Source organism: Desmodus rotundus, chromosome 11 (genome assembly GCF_022682495.2).
Source record: "Desmodus rotundus isolate HL8 chromosome 11, HLdesRot8A.1, whole genome shotgun sequence".
Taxonomy (NCBI): Eukaryota; Metazoa; Chordata; class Mammalia; order Chiroptera; family Phyllostomidae; genus Desmodus; species Desmodus rotundus.
Window position 1 is genome coordinate 13,269,929 of NC_071397.1, and position 18,663 is coordinate 13,288,591.

At 42.3% G+C, this 18,663-nt stretch overlaps 1 protein-coding gene across 1 annotated transcript in view; it reads right to left on the reverse strand.

The window, feature by feature from the left end:
- Positions 1–574: 574 nt before the first annotated feature.
- The window catches only part of TNFRSF21 (TNF receptor superfamily member 21), a 60,246-nt gene continuing 42,157 nt past the window's right edge, over positions 575–18,663 (reverse strand). The window contains exons 5-6 of the mRNA XM_024557877.4: positions 3,161–3,389; positions 575–1,985 (exon numbers count right to left, since the gene is read on the reverse strand). Coding sequence (XP_024413645.2) covers positions 1,756–1,985; positions 3,161–3,389 — 459 coding nt within the window. The 3' untranslated portion in view covers positions 575–1,755. The remainder of the gene's footprint in view (positions 1,986–3,160; positions 3,390–18,663) is intronic.

Consider the following 18,663-nt stretch of genomic DNA (forward strand, 5'->3'; position numbering starts at 1 on the left):
TCTGGGTTTGAAGTGCTCAGACAGGGCACCTACTTCCAGTTTCTTATTGAAAGAAGAACTCGAAATTGCCGAGGTCTGGCCGTTGGAGTTCTGTTGAGCCAGGGTTCCCAAGCTAAGCGATGTGATGAAATAGAAAGTATAATAAATATAATGTAATGTAATATGTCCTATCATCAGATTTCACCTTGCCTTACTGCCAAGAAAGAAGTTACTCAGGGGCAATGAGGTTACATACAGAAGCCCATGAACTTGCATAGACTTTCCCATGAGTGGTAAATTTCCTAGATGGAAATCAGTAAAAGGAATGTACTCCAAGTCCTCACCATGTGCACCTCTGCACCCCCAAAATCTCGTTTCTTAAAATAGAGACAACCTCAAAAACAGGAGACCTAGAAAATTCGTGGCCATTTAGTGTGAGGTCATCCTTTTCTGCTAATCTGCAGGTACTCTTCTCGACGCAAACCTTTGCTAATTTGCTGAGGTGTTGAGAATATACATATTTTCCCAAGAGATGAATCGAAGAGTTACAACCTGAGCACGTGTACAAGGCAAGAATTAAATATACTCAAACTACTCAAGTAACAAACACCTAATATTTATTAATAAATTAGTACACTTGAAGGCATTTTTCCGATGTCAGTCCCTCACCATTATCCACAGACCCCACCCACACAAAAGGAGTCCACACCACCTTTTTGCATTAGGATCTGGCAACTGAGCATTAGAGAGTATGTTTATAAATGGGAGCATAGTTGCAAATATTAGACAAGAGTTCTTACAGCTGCAGCCGTTTGTAATTGAAGTGACTGAATGATGTAGGAAACCCACCAAGACCGAGGCCTTGAGGACAGACTGGACCTATCAACTATGTGTGGATAAAAAACAAGACATCTTTAAAGCAAAGCTGGGGCAATTCCCTATGGAAAAAGTGCCACTGGCACTCCGTTGTGACTTTCCAAAGTGCAGCAATATGTTCGAGAACAGCTCAACCCCGAAAAGGTGAAGTTCAAGTTCTTTGGTGGCCCAGGTGGCAAGCCACTTACATAGCAAGTCCTGGTGGCTTGAGGATTTCTGTCTCCAGCCCAGAGTATATTAGTGTAAGAGGAGCACAAGTAATCAAGCATTCTACATGGTGTCCGGGTGAAAACCATACAATCAGCAACAGTGTGGTCAAGTTTCAGCCATGAATATGAACTACACAACAAGGCATATTAAAAAGGTAACACAAGATCTAACTGAATTACAGTGACTCAATGGGGTCTTACATGTCCTTAACCCTTAAGGAAACTCATAAATGTAAAATAATAATAAGAAGAGACGGTAAGGATAAAAAAGTAGATGTGGATGTTGAGACGGGAAGAGCGCTTACGGAGCTCACAAGATGCCATCACACTCTGAAAGAGGCTCACAGTCCAGTGCGCTGGAGCGGTCACAGCGCATTTGCGGTGCATGAAGTGAGTTGAAAGTGCACAGGACAACTTGGGCGATACGTAAGAAGGCAAAACAGAGAAAATATGGAACCTAAAAAACTTTAGTAGCGGGTATTTTGCCAACAGTTACATCCTGAAAAGGTTTATAAACTAACTTCACAGAAGGGTTTAAAAAAAAAACAGGAAAAAAAAAAAGAACTCCAAACACTGGCCATATACTCTGTTAAACAACCCCCCCTAAAAAAAAAAAACAAAATAAAAAATGAAAAACAAACCACCCTGCAACTAAAATGAGCGATTTTCAGAGCGCAGTGTCCCTTGTGCTCTATAACAGGTCAGGAAGATGGCCATAAACAGAATCAAGGAGGGTCTGGCTGGCCTCCTGGCTCTTGACTCCAATGATCTCAAAAAGCCGGTCCAGCTTGTCCTCAGCCTGAGGAATCTCTTCAATCACCCGCAGCTCCTCAGGATTCAGAATGTGGAGCATGTCATCAAAAATAGGCTGCAAGTCACAGGGGTCCAGGCGTACCTGCCGCAACACCGTGTCCTTCTTTTCTGCACAGGGGAGAGAAGGGAAGGGACAGCTGTAAAGGGATTGTATTGGAGGGACATGTCAGAGAGCTAAGTGACAGCTGCTCTCTCCCCAGGCTGTCCCCACCTCACCACCCCAAGGTGAGTGAGTGAACCTCTGGCACATTTTAATCAACACAGGAATTTTTACTTGCATTGCACATAAGATACCAAACAAGATTTGCCTAATAAAGATTAGAAAAAGATCTGCTTGAATGGGTTGTTGATGCGTCTGCCGTTTAATGTGACATTTGCCTAACCCCAAACGACTTTTTCTAAATTATTCTAAAACTCAGAAGGAGAATGCTGTAATACTTAAAAAAGAAAACCGAAAAAACTACCCCCCAGAAAAAGTTTACTCTTTTCCCCCATCAGTACTTCATTTATTAAACAGAGACCTCAGCCCACCCTTTCCCTTCAAAAATCCCAAGTCAATGTAATCTGCTTATGACTTTCTAATTATGTTGCCCTATTTTAACACTGACCTGCTAAGAGCAAAAACACATAAAGAAAAATATTTTACATAAATAAATGTTAAATATTTAAGATATATGTAAAATAGAACATTATTCTATAGAGAAATAAAATATAAAATATAACCTTTCACTAAAATATAAGTGGAATTAAACAAACTAGAGAAATTTCTAACAAAAATCTGTCATCAATATAGTGCTCATGTTAATTCCCTACCCTGCTATTAAAAACTGAAAGTGGCAAATTATTTACCAAAAGTACCAATCATACTGTTTAAAACACTGCTGTTTACAACCCAGCTTAAGAGTGAATTTTAATTCAAGTCACTAAAACCTATACTTGAGAAACTCAAGACAGGTTAGCGCTTTAAATCCTTGGATTCTACAAGCCTTGTAAATAATTTTCAAAAACCTGCCAGACTGCATTTTATCAGACCTTTCCTGAAACTCCTCTGATAGCATCATGAGGATAAAGGGTGATGGACAAAGGGCTCTCAGCCAGGCAGTCGGAGCTGAAAGATTTTCTAGATGGATCCCCACTGGCTAAAGACATGATTTCTCTGAGGCCATCTTTATCTTGTTGTCTAGGACACGTCATTCGAATGATTCAACTACTTCTGAACTGTGGAAGTGGCAAGACAAAAATCCTGAGGGCTCTTTTGAGAAAGGCTTAAAGAACGTCTGTACCTTTGGTAATAAAGGAGCCCGTCCTGCTCAGCGCAGAGGAGCCGCTGGATGTGGAGTCACAGCGAAGGAGGGGCTCGGACTCATCCACGAAGAAGCCTTTGCTCTTCTCCAGCGGGGAGGGCTCCACGGTCAGGAGAGTGGAATTCTCAAGTTTCGTGTTGGGGCTGGGGATGGGGCTGGGGCTAAGTGGGCTGGGACTCATCGGAAGAGCAAGTTTGTCGGTCTCCAGCTGTGGCAGGGAACAACAACAACAAAATTTTTTTAATTATATACCTAAAAATTATAGAGAAAAAATATAATATTTTCTTAGTGCTTTCTTTCATTCCACCTAATAAAATTTTACAGATAAATTCTCCCATTTTGACAATCCCTATTAACTCACCATATTCCTGTGATACACAAACATACACACAGACACATCACTCCGGGAGTGAGTTCGCATGCTGCTACTTTGGCCAGCGGAGGTATAATCATGGCTGTACCAGGTGCATAGTGGAGACAGGGGGAATGATAGGTGTTATCACCCCTTTTTACAGGTGAAATGACTGAGGCCCAGAGGTTGGCACACAGCTCCTGGGAGAAAGCCAGTGTTCATCAGGTCAGCCTGATATCCCTCCTCAGCCCTGTCATTTGACACTATACTTTAGAACTCTGGCAGGTACTTGTGGCATTTTCAAGTCCATTAACTTTATCTTTTTATTGGCTCTTCTGGCCAATAAAACCTGGGAGCCGGGTCACACAGGGCAGGGTTCAGGAAGTAACGCGCACTCTTCCCAGAGCGGTTCATCACCGTTCACTAGAATCCTCAGGACTTCATTCCCGCAAGCCAAACAAAATTTCAAGTTCCCAACAAGAAGACAGCGACCCTCATTTCAAAGCATTACGTTAATAGTTGTAAAGTTGTAAAACGCACAAGGCAAACACGACTGCCTCTTTTTCAACCTTTAAGGCCCAAGAAATTCTTCCGACTGACGGCAGATTCTGAAGACCACTGATTACTGCATGTCGAATGTTCCAGCGACATTTTTCCTCTGTACAGCCCCCCACACCCCGCCTCTGCTTCCAGTGCAAGAGTAAGACTTGGACAATGCACCCTGCCAGCGGCCCCTTCTGATCCTCAGACAAGTTTTACGTATATGCTTTTAAATGTTTAATTCAATAGGCCCTGGCATGTGCCCTTCCTCCCTGAAAAGGCACATGACCCATTCATGCCAATGCCCAGTTTTTATTCTCTCAGACAAAGAGCGCCTGTCTCCACGCTGGTTCTCAGGGACACTGCATTGGACGACATGGCCCGTCAATATAGTGCACTGTTCTTGTTGAAAAGAGAAATTCCGCCCACAAATCACATGCCAACAGGCTAAGAAGTCCACCCACCTATTTCCTAACTCAGTTCAAAACTTGAAGTTTTTAAGGTTCCCCCCACTTTTGCCGAAGGATCCTATCAGTGGAAATTAAGCACGTGATTTCCAACATGACTTGGAAAGACAGAATGTTGAAGTGATGCTCTCTTGTAATTAATTAAGAAGGAGTCAGGTGAATATGCAAATGGCCCTAGGAATTGTTTTAGCATCACCAGACTGGAGCTAACAACTACCATTAGAGCCAGAGACCGTGACAATCACCTTTCTAGGAAATCTGTTCGGCTACTAAGGATACACAATAGATGAGTGCATTCTGGATTTCTCTACAGTTGTTTGCATTTTTTCCTATAAGAAAAAGTTGATCCCAGACACTTCCTTCCTCCCTTTACCTTAATGTTTACAATATCCATCAGAATTGGTTTGCGACACTGCATGCAACTCAAGCACTGTGTTAACCATGGTATCTCTAATCAGAAACTTGAGTCATCAGGATATTTGGAATAAATAAATTCTGTATTTTGTTTTTTTAACGATTTTATTTATTTACTTTTGGAGAGAAGGGAAGGGAGAGAGAAACAGAGGGAGAGAAATAGCAATGTGCAAGAGATACATGAATCCGTTGTCTCTCGCCTGCTCCCAACCGGGGACCTGACGGGCAACCTGACGGGCATATGCCCTAACCAGGAATCGAACCAGCAACCTTTTGGTTTACTCCACTTATTGAGCCACACCAGCCAGGGCAAATTCTTTACTTTGTTAATTCAGAAAGTTCATGGTTCAGTTATTGAGTTTATAGCAAATGACGAACTCTTTTAATAAGATTCAGGTACTAAAAGAGAAGACATTTGAAACAAGAAAGTCAGATTTTTACAGAAGAGTCTTCTCTTCTTACAAACGCTTTGAGCATAAACTTTTCAAAACATTCACAAAATGAGTGACTTAATTTATTCCTTATACTTCTTTGAACTTTCCAAATTCTCTACAGGGACATATTAAGTTTATAATTAGAAAAACAATAAATGTTATTTTTGAAAGCAGTCACCCCTGGTAAGTATATTTTCCTTCTGTTAACTTGAAAATGTTGTGGCCACAGCCTCTTTTATTTATATTGGCAGCCAAGAAATAGGAGAGCTGGAAGGTCATCTGCTTGGCTGAGCTCCTCTCTATACTGTTGTTAAATGTTCACGGGCACAAACGGGCAACACTCCCCCCAACTTACTGCAATGAGGCAGATATTAACATGTCAAAGAAAGGCCTATGGGAAAACTTGGCCAACGAAAGAAATGTATCCACCAGATATTGGAAGCCCCTTTGGAGAAACTTGAAAAGTACGGTTCTTTTCACTTTATGGCTATGAGGTAATCATGCTAGCTTGGAAGACTCAATTAAGAAATGAGGTAGAGACAGTAAGACAGACCAAAAGGGGAGGCGGCAGGGATAACAAGGAAAAAAAACAGCCAAAACCAGATGGTTGTATTGTGGAAATTTCAAGAGCATGTAATATATTTTGGCCGAATGAGCCCCAAGTGTCTTCCTGATGAGTTTCCATGCAAGTACACGGAGTCCTTGCAGACACCGTCGTTATTAGTCCAAACTGACAGGGGAAGAGGTAGATGGTCCCCCTGACTCAGCAGCTGAGTCACACCTACAGGAGTTCCGCTGCTGACCTGACTATTTCCTTTCTGATTGCCAGAACCACTGAGTATGAAGAACGATCCAAATAGATTTAAACAGGGTACTGACTGAAAGGTGTGAGTTTCTACATCTCTGGGCTACAGAGGTTTGTAACCATGTTTATGAGAGCAAGGATTTAACTTGTATTCCTTGTTAAAGAAATGCAGTTGTACTGGAGTGAGCCATTCCAGCTGTGTCCTTACAATCCTCACTCCTCCCTCAACCAGAGCCCCAAACCTGAGTGCTCACTCTGGGCGCTCCACCAAATCATAACTGTAAGCTGAAGCTCTATAGTAAGTCTCCTCTTTGATATCAAACCACTTCCCTGTTGCCTGGCCCTTCCTAAGATGATATGGTGGGGAAGGTTGAAGTGTCTCTAGGTCCTAGGATCAGGGCGGGGGGGGGGGGGGGGGGGTCGGGGAGGGGGGGTGGGGGGCATGGAACAGCTGTGAACAGTACAGGAAAATCCTTTCAAATTTTATTCAAGACAAGGGTGGTACACACTTGAAACAAGATTTCGAGACCACCTGTCTTGTCTCCTATGATCGGCCGCATTCCTGAATACGCTCTGCACGCAGAGGTGCGCCCCGAACTCTGGCCTCAGAAGCCATCTTTTCAGCACGCATTCTGTGCTTCCCACAGTCAACTCCTAACAATCATGCTCATGGAAACCTTGGAATGTCCTTCTAGGGAAGAAAGGCAACACACCACGGACTAGCTGTGTGGTCTCAGAAAAACCACTTCCCTCCTCAGACCTGTTTCCTTATTTCTAAACGAAAAAGGTTGGACTGGGTCGTCTCTGTTCAAACTATGTCTTATTGTTTCTCTTCCTATTGCTATTTTATTCTCCATCCCCACCCTGGCCCCCACCCCAAATCCCTTTCTCCTTCCAAGTTACCCCCAACTGGTTCACACAGCTACGGTTTACCCCTGAGTTATTTTCAATTACTACCCAATTACAATCTCCCTGTGATTGCAACAATCTGTTTTCATAAAACTAATTAACAACTTTGAAGCCTCAGTGACCCCCTGAAATGAAGCACTAACTACCCAGTCCGGATGCTCCTTACCAATCTGCTAAAATGATTCAACTTAACCCCTTGGCTCCTGGCACTACCCAGTTAGATTCCAAGAGGGCCCCCTTTCTCCCTCTGCAGCCAAATATGCTTGACGGACTCAAGAAGAAATCTTCTTACAGTCAACAGTCACCCTTTCAACTAAACTGTCCCTCCAGATCTCGTCTAACACTTAGAAACAAGAGTTCTATGTTATACTTGTGAAAATTTCCATCACTGTAATAATGGTTTTTAAAAACCTATTTGCTAAATTCAATGAAAACTAATTGCTATTCCATCTGAGTTGACCAGCTCATTACTCAGATCCAGTAAACAAAAAGGAGCTTTTTTAAAAAGCCATTATTATACTGTGCAAAATAATCCAGCATCAAATATATGTGATCCATTAGCTGTTAAGGTAGCTCTTTATTAAGCTCCGTTTTACAGATGAGAAAACTGAGGTTTCAGTAACCTGACCAAGGTCACAAAACCAGGATTCAAGATTGGGTCTGTCTCGTTTCAAATAATCCTCTTTGCTGAGCCCTGTCACTTCCTTGTCTGGACGCAATGCATTTAGAGAAATCAACAAACCCTATAAGCACAATAAGCCATCACAGGAGCATAAGGAGCTGCCCTGGCCCCCAAGCCCGAGTGAAGGCGCCAGAGACAGCGTCTACAAGGACCTGTAACTCAGCGGCAGAGCTCACACTCCACAGGATGACTGTGCTCTGAGGGAGAGATGAGAGATTCTGTAAATAACAGTCACTTCAACTGTAATCAAAACTATGCATTCTATTTGAAAATATTTCAGATCCCAACAGACCAGTGACTGTTCAGAAAAACAAATTCCGCTTCCACTAAAGGTTTGTCTCAAAGGAATTAGAACACAAATAAATACATAACTACAACTATTTAATAATTATGATGCCTCAAGCTTCTTTCCCCTGTTTTCCCAGCTGCTCATGTAATCACCCGAATGAGATTTCATGACCTCCTATAGGCCTATGTGGGCAGGTGCAATTGAGCTGTGATTTAAAAAAAAAAAAGGAGCACAATCCTCCTTGCCTTATAAATAAGCACCTCTGGAAATCTGCATCTATTCAGTCCCTATGTTTACAGGAATCCAGACAATAAGGAATGCTTTGTTACCCAAATCAATGGGGTCCCAGGATTTCAGATAATCAGGGTCACCAGCCCCATCTCAAAAAGTTACTCTGAATCTATTCAAATTCTAAGTTTAGGTATCTATGAAGGAGAATATCTATAAACAATTAGTTCTCCCTTAAAAAAATACATATATATACAGCCCCAATGAAAAAGAAAAAAGTAGTAGGCTTCTTTAAAATCCTAAATAACAGTGTTACCAAGAGGGCTGGCAAAATTGGACCTCAGTCCTTGAGTTCGGCAAAGAAAGACTTCAGAGCCAGCAGAAGGGCCCTTAAGGCTTAGGAGAGAGAAAGGCAGAGGTGACCTGCTTTGGGGGCAGAAGTGGAAGGGAAAAGTCCAGAAGAAGAGTATGCACGAGTCTTCGGGAAGGATCTCATAAGAATGTTCAACAGCTTGATGCTATGGCGCCAAAATGAGATTTATTCCCCTGACTTGATCAATCATTGGGTATGGTTGGCGTAAATGACACTAATTGGATTTCTGCTGTCTGTCTCCCGAAGAGGGTGATTTAGGCTATTTACACTCTAGTTGGGGAGAAGTGTAAAGCTTTACTCTTAAGTGTCCTTGGTTAGGGAAGATAGGATTTTGAGATTTACTACATGGCTATAAACTGCTGTTTAACGTCTCAGTTTCCCTATCCCATTTGTCCTAGCTTACTAGCCTGTCTCAGTAGGAGACAATGATTTAAGATTATTTTTCTGAGTGTGACTTCTTGTTAAATCCAACCCAGAATAGGGGTCTGGGCAAGAGTGATCCAAATTTACTTAGTGAAACTTTTTGCAAGCAAGTAGAAAAAAATCAAGAGGAAAATAAGACAGTTCTGATTCTTAAACTTTTAAAAGAAGGGTTACCAGTTATCAGAAATTTGGAAGTCTTAGAAATGAAAATATGGACTAGAAACACATACACTCACATAAATAAAGCAAAATGATAAAATGTAAATAATTATTGAGTCTAGCTGGTAAGTTTATAGGTGGTGGTTGTACTGTGCTTTCAACTTATTTTTTAAGTCTTTTCTTTTAAACTTAGAAAAATAAATTTAAAAATGGGCTAAGAGCCAAATATTACAACAAAAATTCCCCAAACTTTTCCTAGTTTTCTAATTGTTTAGTCTTTTGTTTTCTTTGCTTCTTTTTGCTTCTGTGCAGCCCAGATCACAGGAAAGGGAGCAAGGAGGTGCTTCCATTGCATAACTCGTCAATTGGCAAGAAGACACTGTCGGCCTTATGGTATCTAGATCTTCCTGGGGTCATCGGAGGTCATGGGATGGAAGCTGGAACAGGAGTGAATGCCAAGACGCCTTGCTCAGCCTCCCTGGGAACCCCTGCGCTAGACCGTAGAGGTTGTAGAACTCACCGAACCCGATGCACTGCCCAGGTGAGTGGGGGCCAGCAGCAGAGCCTGAAGATGAATTCACCACCCTCAGGAGGCTCACAGGATTACCTTGGCTGAAAAATGCCAAAACCACTGGGGAATTACTTTTAAAAAACACCCCTCACCCACCCGACATTTGTCCCAGCATAGGATAATGAAAAGGATTGCATTTAAACTTTAGCCCAGGTTAGCTGGCCATGGTGTCTTTCTCCCTTCAGGAGCCCAAGCCCAAATCAAGGGATATGCTGTAGTTTTGTGTATATATGTCAGCTGCTAATTCTGATCATTTCTAAGAGTTAATTTCAAAACTGAACCCTAAAGGCTATAAAATCCACACACATTTAAGTCAAGGCGTGTGAGGCCACTCCTTGCCCTAAGCAAGACAATTGTTCCTCTTCTGGATGCACAGGGGAAAAACCGCAGGAAGTCACACAAGCAGTGCTGTACAAAGCTGCCAAAGCTGGTAAGAACCAGCTGGCTCTGGAGGGAGGGAGGAGGGAGGAAGGGCGTGTCCGGCCCAGCTGCTGGCACACGTGTCTGCAGGCTGTCCGGACCGCCGACTTCAATGGCAATACTGCAGCCCCGAGCTGACTGACTCACTGGCTTACTCAACCAAGGAAGTGAGGGTTGTTGGTGGGCTCCCTTGGTTCAGAGGTGGAGTCCACTCACATTCAAATATACTGCCGAGCCTTATAAGAGCTCAGCCCATGGACATGTGAGGAGATCACACTGCTGGAAATGACTTGAGTTTCCCTAAACTCTACTGAATGGGACAATAGGAAGCCTTTCCACTAAAAGCCTTTGAACAATTTAACCATGCAAAAAAGCTGCTTGAGTCTTATAAGGATGCCATAAGGCACCGAGGAGGATAGAAGGTTAAGTTCATAGGAAACGCACAACCCTGATTTAAGAAGGATCAAGCTCATCTTTGACTCAAGTTTTTTGAACTTGCTAAATTTGATTAAATTAGCATTACTTAATAAAACCATCAGATGGATTCATGCCATCAGAATTACGATATATGTGGTACACAATTCCAACGGTTTCAAAAGAAGTAACAGAAAAATATACTTTTCCCTCACTAACCTCTGGCTTCCAAGTCCCAGCTCCTCAGTTCCCCTCCCAGGTGATAACCACTGTTATCAATTCCCTGTGTACTTCCAGAAAGAGTCTATGCTTGCACTAATAAATAGGTTCATATATTCTACACCCCACTCCAGCTCTCTTTATTTTTTACATTCTTCTTTGCAAATGGTAGCACCCTGCATGCACTGTTCTACACGTTGCCTTTTTCCACTCAAAAACAGTTCTCGAGGTTAGCACAGAAAGATCTGAGTCCCTCTTTTTGACAAGTTTATATTGTCCCCATGCATGGATATCCCATGGCCAGTTCTCTATTGCGGGGCACTTTGATGCTTCCGCTCTTGTTATTCCAGATGCTACAAGGGATACTTGCACTTTCATTATGCAGCACACAGGTGGGACATATATAGAAATGCATGGAGGACGTACTGATAGAAGTGGAATGTCAGTGGTCAGCTGACAGTTACTCTGGCAGCTAGTGCCCGATGGCCCTCCACGGGCACTGGGCTACCACACACACCCACTAGCAGGGCAGTGTTCTTTCTCTCTGTTCCCTCACGACACAAGAGTCATCAAGGTCACACCTTTCCCTCTGCCAGTCTCAGAGGTTAAAGTTGTGTCTCAGTGCAGGTTTCAACTTGAATTTTTCTGATTCGAATGAGGTTAAAAATCTGTATACCTTTCAGAGCCTTTGGTATTTTCTTTTCTGTGAACTGTCTTGTTCACGGACTGCCCCTTTTTCTTTGGGGTTGTTGGTGTCTTAATTCATTGGTAACAGCTCATTTTTAAAGAAAACTAACCCTATGTTGCAAACAACCTCTCCCAGTTATTTTATCTTCAGATCTGCATATGTTTTCTGTCTTGTATAGTTATTGTTAAGTAGTTAAATTTTCTTGTGTCATTTCTGTGTTTTGTCTCATTCTCAGAAGAGCCTTACCTACTGTTGTAATTATAGAAACAAAACATTTACCCTATTTTTTTTTCTAGAGTTTTTTGGGTGTGAAGCCACTCTAATGATTGGTCATTCCATCCTACCCCTGACTCAGCTCCATTGTGGAGAAATCAAAAATCCCTCTGTGATCATTTTTTTCATGGGAAAATCATGAGCGACACAGCTGTCTCTCTCACGGCAATAGTGAGGAATAAGAAATTTAAATGTTGAGATTAACTGGTACATAATAAAACCTACTGCTAACTGCGATGCAATTCCTCCCCAACAAGTGTACCCATCATTGGGTTATAACAGATCTAGAGACGGTCCCACAAACACAGGGTGAGCAGCTGGGCCAATACTGGAAGCTACTAAGCTTTTTCCAGATATGTGTTTTGGCTTTACAAAAAATGAAAATATGATCTGCATCACTGGTAAATGATGAAGAAAATAAGCTTCTTTTCACACTATTGATTCTGATTTCCTCCCAATGCACTTTCTGAGAAAGCCAGTAAGGGTGTGGGTCAACGGGCTGGATAACATCATCAACTAATAGACTCGGCCTTTTCTGAACATTGAGAAACACGTCTAGGGAAAAAAATAAAAGCCCACCTCAAATCCTCTATACAACAGTTTCACATAACATTCATTCAGGATCTTCAGTACAGAGCTCAAAAACCCAATGGGTGTGCGGCCCTGGCCAGGTACTCCAGTTGGTTAGAGCATCATCCCCACACACAAGGTTGCGGGTTCAATTCCCAGTCAGGTCACATACAAGCAGCAACCAATGAACGCATATAATAAGTGGAACAACAAATCCATGTTTCTCTCTCTCTCTCTAAAAATCAATCAATAAAAATTTTTTCAAAATAGATGTTCCATTAATGTTTACTAAATAGTGTTAAACTGTCTCATCCTTAAAGACTACTTTAAAAAAGACATGTGTATATGTGTGTGTTGGCAGAGTATATTGATATCAATACCCCAAGAATCATTTCCCAAACTTTTTTCTTCTTATAACTTCTATACTTCAAGTTTAAACTACTGTATGTCATTTATTCAATACATATTTTTTCCTCATTTTAGCATCTCTGAAATAGAGATTTATCTTCCAACCACAATTGGCAGTATCTTTATTTATTTTTTAAAATTGTTTTTAAAGAGAAAGGGAGGGAGAAAGAGAAGGAGAGAAACGTCCTTTGGCCTCCTTCCCTAGGGTACGTGCCCTGACCTGGGACCAAACCCACAGCCCAGGCGTGTGCCCTAACCGAGAATCTAACAGACAATCTTGACCACGAGTCACACCATCTAGGGCTTTCTTAGTGGTACATACGATAATGGTACGTTTTACAACTGACATGTCATTCAACACAATACAGAAGTATGTCTTAAATTCTACTGCCTGCCTATACCCCACAGGACCAGGAATCTTGCTAGATAAGCACGGATGTTAAAGCCCCCTGATGGTGTCTGGGACACAATAGGCAACTCAGCAAACTCTGCTTCCCTTTCTCCTTAATGTGTATTAAAAGTAGAGTGGTATTATTTGTTCTTGGGTCTAAAAAAAAGAACGTGAATTCAAATTGTAGCAGAAAACTCACTAGAGTGCAAGATGAGGCATTTACACTCAATAAATCTAGTTTATACACACACTATCTCTGTATATAAACTCACTACCTCTAGTCCTCACCAGATACTTACAAAGCAACTGTGAAAAAACTGAGGCTTGAAGACGTAATGGGACTTCTCAAGGTCACGAGACCGGGTAGTAAGCAGCTATGAAACTCCTTGACAAGTTGAATAGGGAAACTGAGACAGCTGAGCACAGTGGCTGAGCAATTTACAGCCAGGTACAGAAGGTCACCTCCCTAGAGATAACATCTAGGCCTCAGTTGTAGTTCAGCTCCAGGCCCAGAAAAGCAGCAAAAGCAGGATCAGCTGCAATGATTAAGGTCCCCCTGCCTGGGCAATAATCAGTGGAGACCACCACCCTGAGACAGTGCACCTGGAAAAGTGATGAATATTCTGTTGAAACCCTCCCCTGAGGCCTCCCCAAAGATTTCAGCTGCATGAAAGAGATAAAATCTTAAGACAAAGGACCCAGCACTCAGAGCTCTCCCTCTGGGGAGCAGCCCACACCATTTCCTTCCCTCTCCTCTTCCCCCTTAAGCACACATCTCCTAAACTCTAATGGACCCCAAGACTTGCAGTAAGGGAAGAAATGGGCAGCTGCAGCTTGTCCCAGGCTGATCCCCTGAACCAGACCCCAAGGCCCACTTTCTCTGACTTCTCAGGGAGCTAAGGCAGCCCAGCCCAGGCTCTCCTGTCGCTTCTTCTATGCCAATGCCAAGCCCTTCCTTGATTCACTGTCCCCAGCTTTACCAAACGTATCCCCACAATGACCTGCACTCATGTGGTGAAGTCTTTCCTGCACAAAGTCAAGAACCCACACACTGCAGCTGGCTCCAGGCAGGCCCCCTCTGGGCCAGGCGCCCTGTGCACTACCAGCCACTCAGTGAGTGGCAAACGCAAGATTCAAACTGAATCCAGAGGACCAAACCCAAATTGTTTAGTTTGTCAGTCCCTTCTATTAGTTCTTAGAGACCCAGTTCAAATTCCAGCACGTGATATGAAGTGGCACCTTATTTCTACACTTTTAATACTGCAGAACAGTGAAAGATTTCTGAAAAGCTTGCTACTGAGCAAAACAAAACTTGGTTCTAAGTAAATGAGACATTCTTTGCAGAATCCAAGGTTTCAGAAGCCCTTATTGTGAAAAAGTACGTGATACTCCCCAGGCAGAAACCAGATGGGAAAGTCCAGGGGAAGAAGATCAAAATATAGTCTTAATAGAAACGGCAGTTCATTTTTTAAAAATGACTTTCAAGTCAGCAAATACATACCTGCTCTTGTTTTTCTATGTATATTTTGGTGGACAGGGTACCCCTGCCTTCAGAGACTATCTTATGATGTTTCCTCATGCAGACACCCACCGTAACATCTGCTTACGCCCCTGAATTGTAATTATTTGCACACGTGTCTCCATCTCAGCTCGTGAACTATCCAAGTCAGGGGCCACCTTTCTTCTTTACATAGTAGTACCAGGCCTGAGGCTGGTGCTCCGCAAAAGGTTGTTGACTAACTGAATGACCCTTCTAATATGATAATGAGTAGAAGACCCTGAGTGAAAGAAAAACCCCGAAGCCTTATTCAGAGACATCGCTTCTTTATGCAATGACCACCTGACTGACACAGAAGCGCCATGAAATGTGCCTGGGCCTACTGTGGGTGGGCAATCCTTTTACAATGTCTCCTTCCCAGCTCCCCAGAAGTTCCCCAGAGCCTGAAGTCACACTCTACAAACTAAGTAAGCTGACCTTAAACGACCCCATATGCTGTGGTAATGCACCAGGGGGCACGGGGTAAATACCTGCACGTTTAGCCAACATCTTAAGGCCTTAGGACAATAATCTTTATTTTCTAAGAGATGACCAACTAGCAAAGTGAAGACAAGGACAAAATTTGAATAGCCAAAACGCCAACAATAAAATGTACAGCTGGTATTTGCCTCAACTCATCCTCGCTATGTTAAATTTCCGAAAATAGCTGGTCTCAGTCAGACCTTCGATAAGGACAGCTGCATCCTGCAGCTGGTAAGCAAAAAAAGCAGTGACTGTAGTTCCCTCCGTGGCAGAAGCAGTGGCTCTGCGCTCGCCAAGAGAATGCCCAGTGCTCTTCTCACTGTTCAGAAGCTCCCAGTTGATTATATAGCGTGAAGCCACCCAACCTGCAACACAAGAGTCTACTGTAGTGGAGAGAGCGAGAGGAGAGGGAGGGGAGAGAGAGAAAACGAACTGGTCCCCTGGGACGTCGTTCCATGTGGTTTCTGGAAAGGATAAGACGCCCTAACCAAGAATCAAATCATTCTACTACATACAAGTCAGCAACAACAGCACTGGCTTCAGGTGCATTTGCTGTTAACTGCAGTGCGGTTTTAATCCACTCGATCCTACAGAAGGACGAGAGGAGGGAAAAAACAACCAACGCCGTGTCTGAGCACATCAGTTCTTTACACTTGTGAGTTTGTGGTCAAAGCAGACAGCTAAACAACATTTTATATTGTTTTAAACTACTGTGATTTTTAAAAATATTATCATTTTTTAAAATGTACATTAAATTCCTTTTTCTTCCCTTTTTCAAAATGAAATAAAGAAATACTGGCACTGAAATCCCACTAAGCATCACTTTAGCACCTCCCTGTTTTACATCCCAGGTTAACAAGCCATCACCTCATTTACTTCTGATAACCACTTGAACTCCCATTTTAAACAGAAAATCCAAAATCAATAAAAACACAAACAAGTCCACCCCCTTCAAGGGAGTGGGGGGGGGTGGGGGACGACTGTACCAATTAAGCCTATCTAAATACACAAAGTTTCTAAAAGAAAAGAAAAAAAAGCATAAAAGGAACCCTAGAAACGCAGTTGCTCGATTTTGTTGCTCTTTTTCTGACAGCATTGAAAGGACAGACCGTTATCTTTACACATACCACCACCTCTGGTTCTCCACCAGGGAAGACAACCCTTCCGGCTAGGAACATTCCCAGGGCAATAAGGGATAAATATTTACAATTAGCTGGAATTTCCAGTTCTTGGGCACCGAATCCAGAGAGCAACCCTTGGTGCAGAACAGGCCATGCAGCGTTGGAAGTGGGAGTCCCTCCCCGCAACCCACACTAAGTAACCCTTCGTGTTCCGGATTTAAAGGATCTATTACGTGTAGGAGTTGGAGCTAGTCAGAAACATTCTTCCATCTCTCTTACCTCTAGAGCCTGGGAATGACTGCAGCTATTAATAGCACAGAGTCACTAAGTGCTGACTGTGGGTCACACCGACTCTCACCACAGCTCCCAGGACAAGCACTTAATGGGGTTCCCAATTTCTCTGGAAAAAACTGAGGCAGAGAGGCCAAGTAATTTACCTTAGCAGCCCCAGAGTGAGACACTGCCAGGACAGGAATCTCACTTGGCACATACAGCCACACTGATGTTCCATTTGTGGCCTTAATGGCTGGTTGGTTAGTTGTACACCTAGTGCTCCCCTCCTCCCACTCCGGTGCTTTTACCCACCTTAAGTCCGATGTGTGAGTTTCTTCCATTCAGCTGTGAACTACCGTGATGGTAACTCACCTTGTCTTACTCATTCATCTTTGCATCGTCCAAAGTGCCGTTTTAATATGGCACACATCATTTGTCATGTAATATAAATTTAAAAATAAAATCACATCATCTCCTTTGCTGTTCAGCAGGGGGAATGTAAACCCAGGCCTGAAGGAAAATAACCGTCAAGCTTAAATCCTATTTTCCTTCTATCCTTCAAAGTCAAAGGGCAAATGTACTGAAGGAAATAACTGTCATGCTTAAATCCTATTTTCCTTCTATCCTTCAAAGTCAAAGGGCAAATAATGCAATGTATTGATTTAGTGGGCATTTTCCAGACGAAGAAAAACAGTTTATTGCTGGAAACCTACAGGAAATATTCTCTACACCAAAGAAAAATGATCTCAGATAGAAGCTGAAGTTGCAGGAAGAAATGAAGAACACCAGAAAATGTTTATCTACAGGTATATCAACGGGAATCCTGATTATGTGAAACCACAGTAATTACGCCTCTGGGGGGTCAAGAAAAGTGAAGTGTTAAAATTCATGACAACAAAAAACAATGCAAGAGAAGGCTAAACAGGACTAAAGTCTTCTGAGGCTGTTGTGTTGTTTGAAAACAGTAAAAAGTGCAGATTTATAAAATGTCTCTCTTAATTGAAGTGTGTATATTGTAATTTCCATGCTATTCACTAAATGAAGGGTTAAAAACGTGTAACTAACAAGCTAACAGAAGAGAAAAAGTCACATAATAAAAAAATACTTGATTAAGCCAAAACAAGGCAAGAAATGAGATAGCCCTGACCGGTGTAGCTCAGCTCAGTGGGCTGGGTGTCACCCCACAAAGCAAAAGGTCGCGGGTTCGATTCCCAGTCAGAGCATATGCCTGCTTGTGGGTTCAGTCCCAGTGAGGGCACATACAAGAGGTAACCCATAGGTATTTCTCACATCCATGTTTCTCTCTTTCTCCCTGCCTTCCCTTCTCTCTAAAAATAAATACATAAAATCTTTCTTAAAAAGGAAAGAGGGAAAAGGACAAATACAAAACAAATAATAAGAAAGCAGATTTAAACCCAAATATATGAGTAATTACATTAAAAATGTAACCACACTGAAATTCCCTAATTAAATGACAAAAACTGTCAGATTAGATTTTTTTAAACCTTAAATATATGCTACTTACAAAAGGCTTTCTTTAAATAAATCTACAGGAAAAAATCAGAGTAAAAGGATAGAGAAAGAGATAATGTTATATTAGGTTTTTGTTTCATTTTGATTTTTAAGTAGCTTGGGCCAAGTCCCAGTAACCTCCAACTACAGTCCCCTCTGCTTTGCTGCTTTTTCCAAATGCTCATGCCCTGGAAGGAGAGAACAGATATAATTCTGGAAGGCCGGGTTCAGTTTAGATGTCGAAAGAAGAAGAGTACTGAAAAATACAGCCCATACCGAAGATAAAGTGGATGAATGGATAAGCATGGTACATCCAGACAATGAAATAATATTCAGTGCTAAAAACAAATGAGCTATCAAGTCATGAAAAGACAAGGCGGAACCATAAGTACAAGAGGCCAGATTCCAGCTACAGGTCATTCTGAAAAAGGCAAAACTATGGAGACAATAAAATGAGCCGTGGTTGCCAGGGGTGCAGCAGGGGGACTGACATAGACAGAGCATAGAAGGTTTCTAGGGCAGTAAAA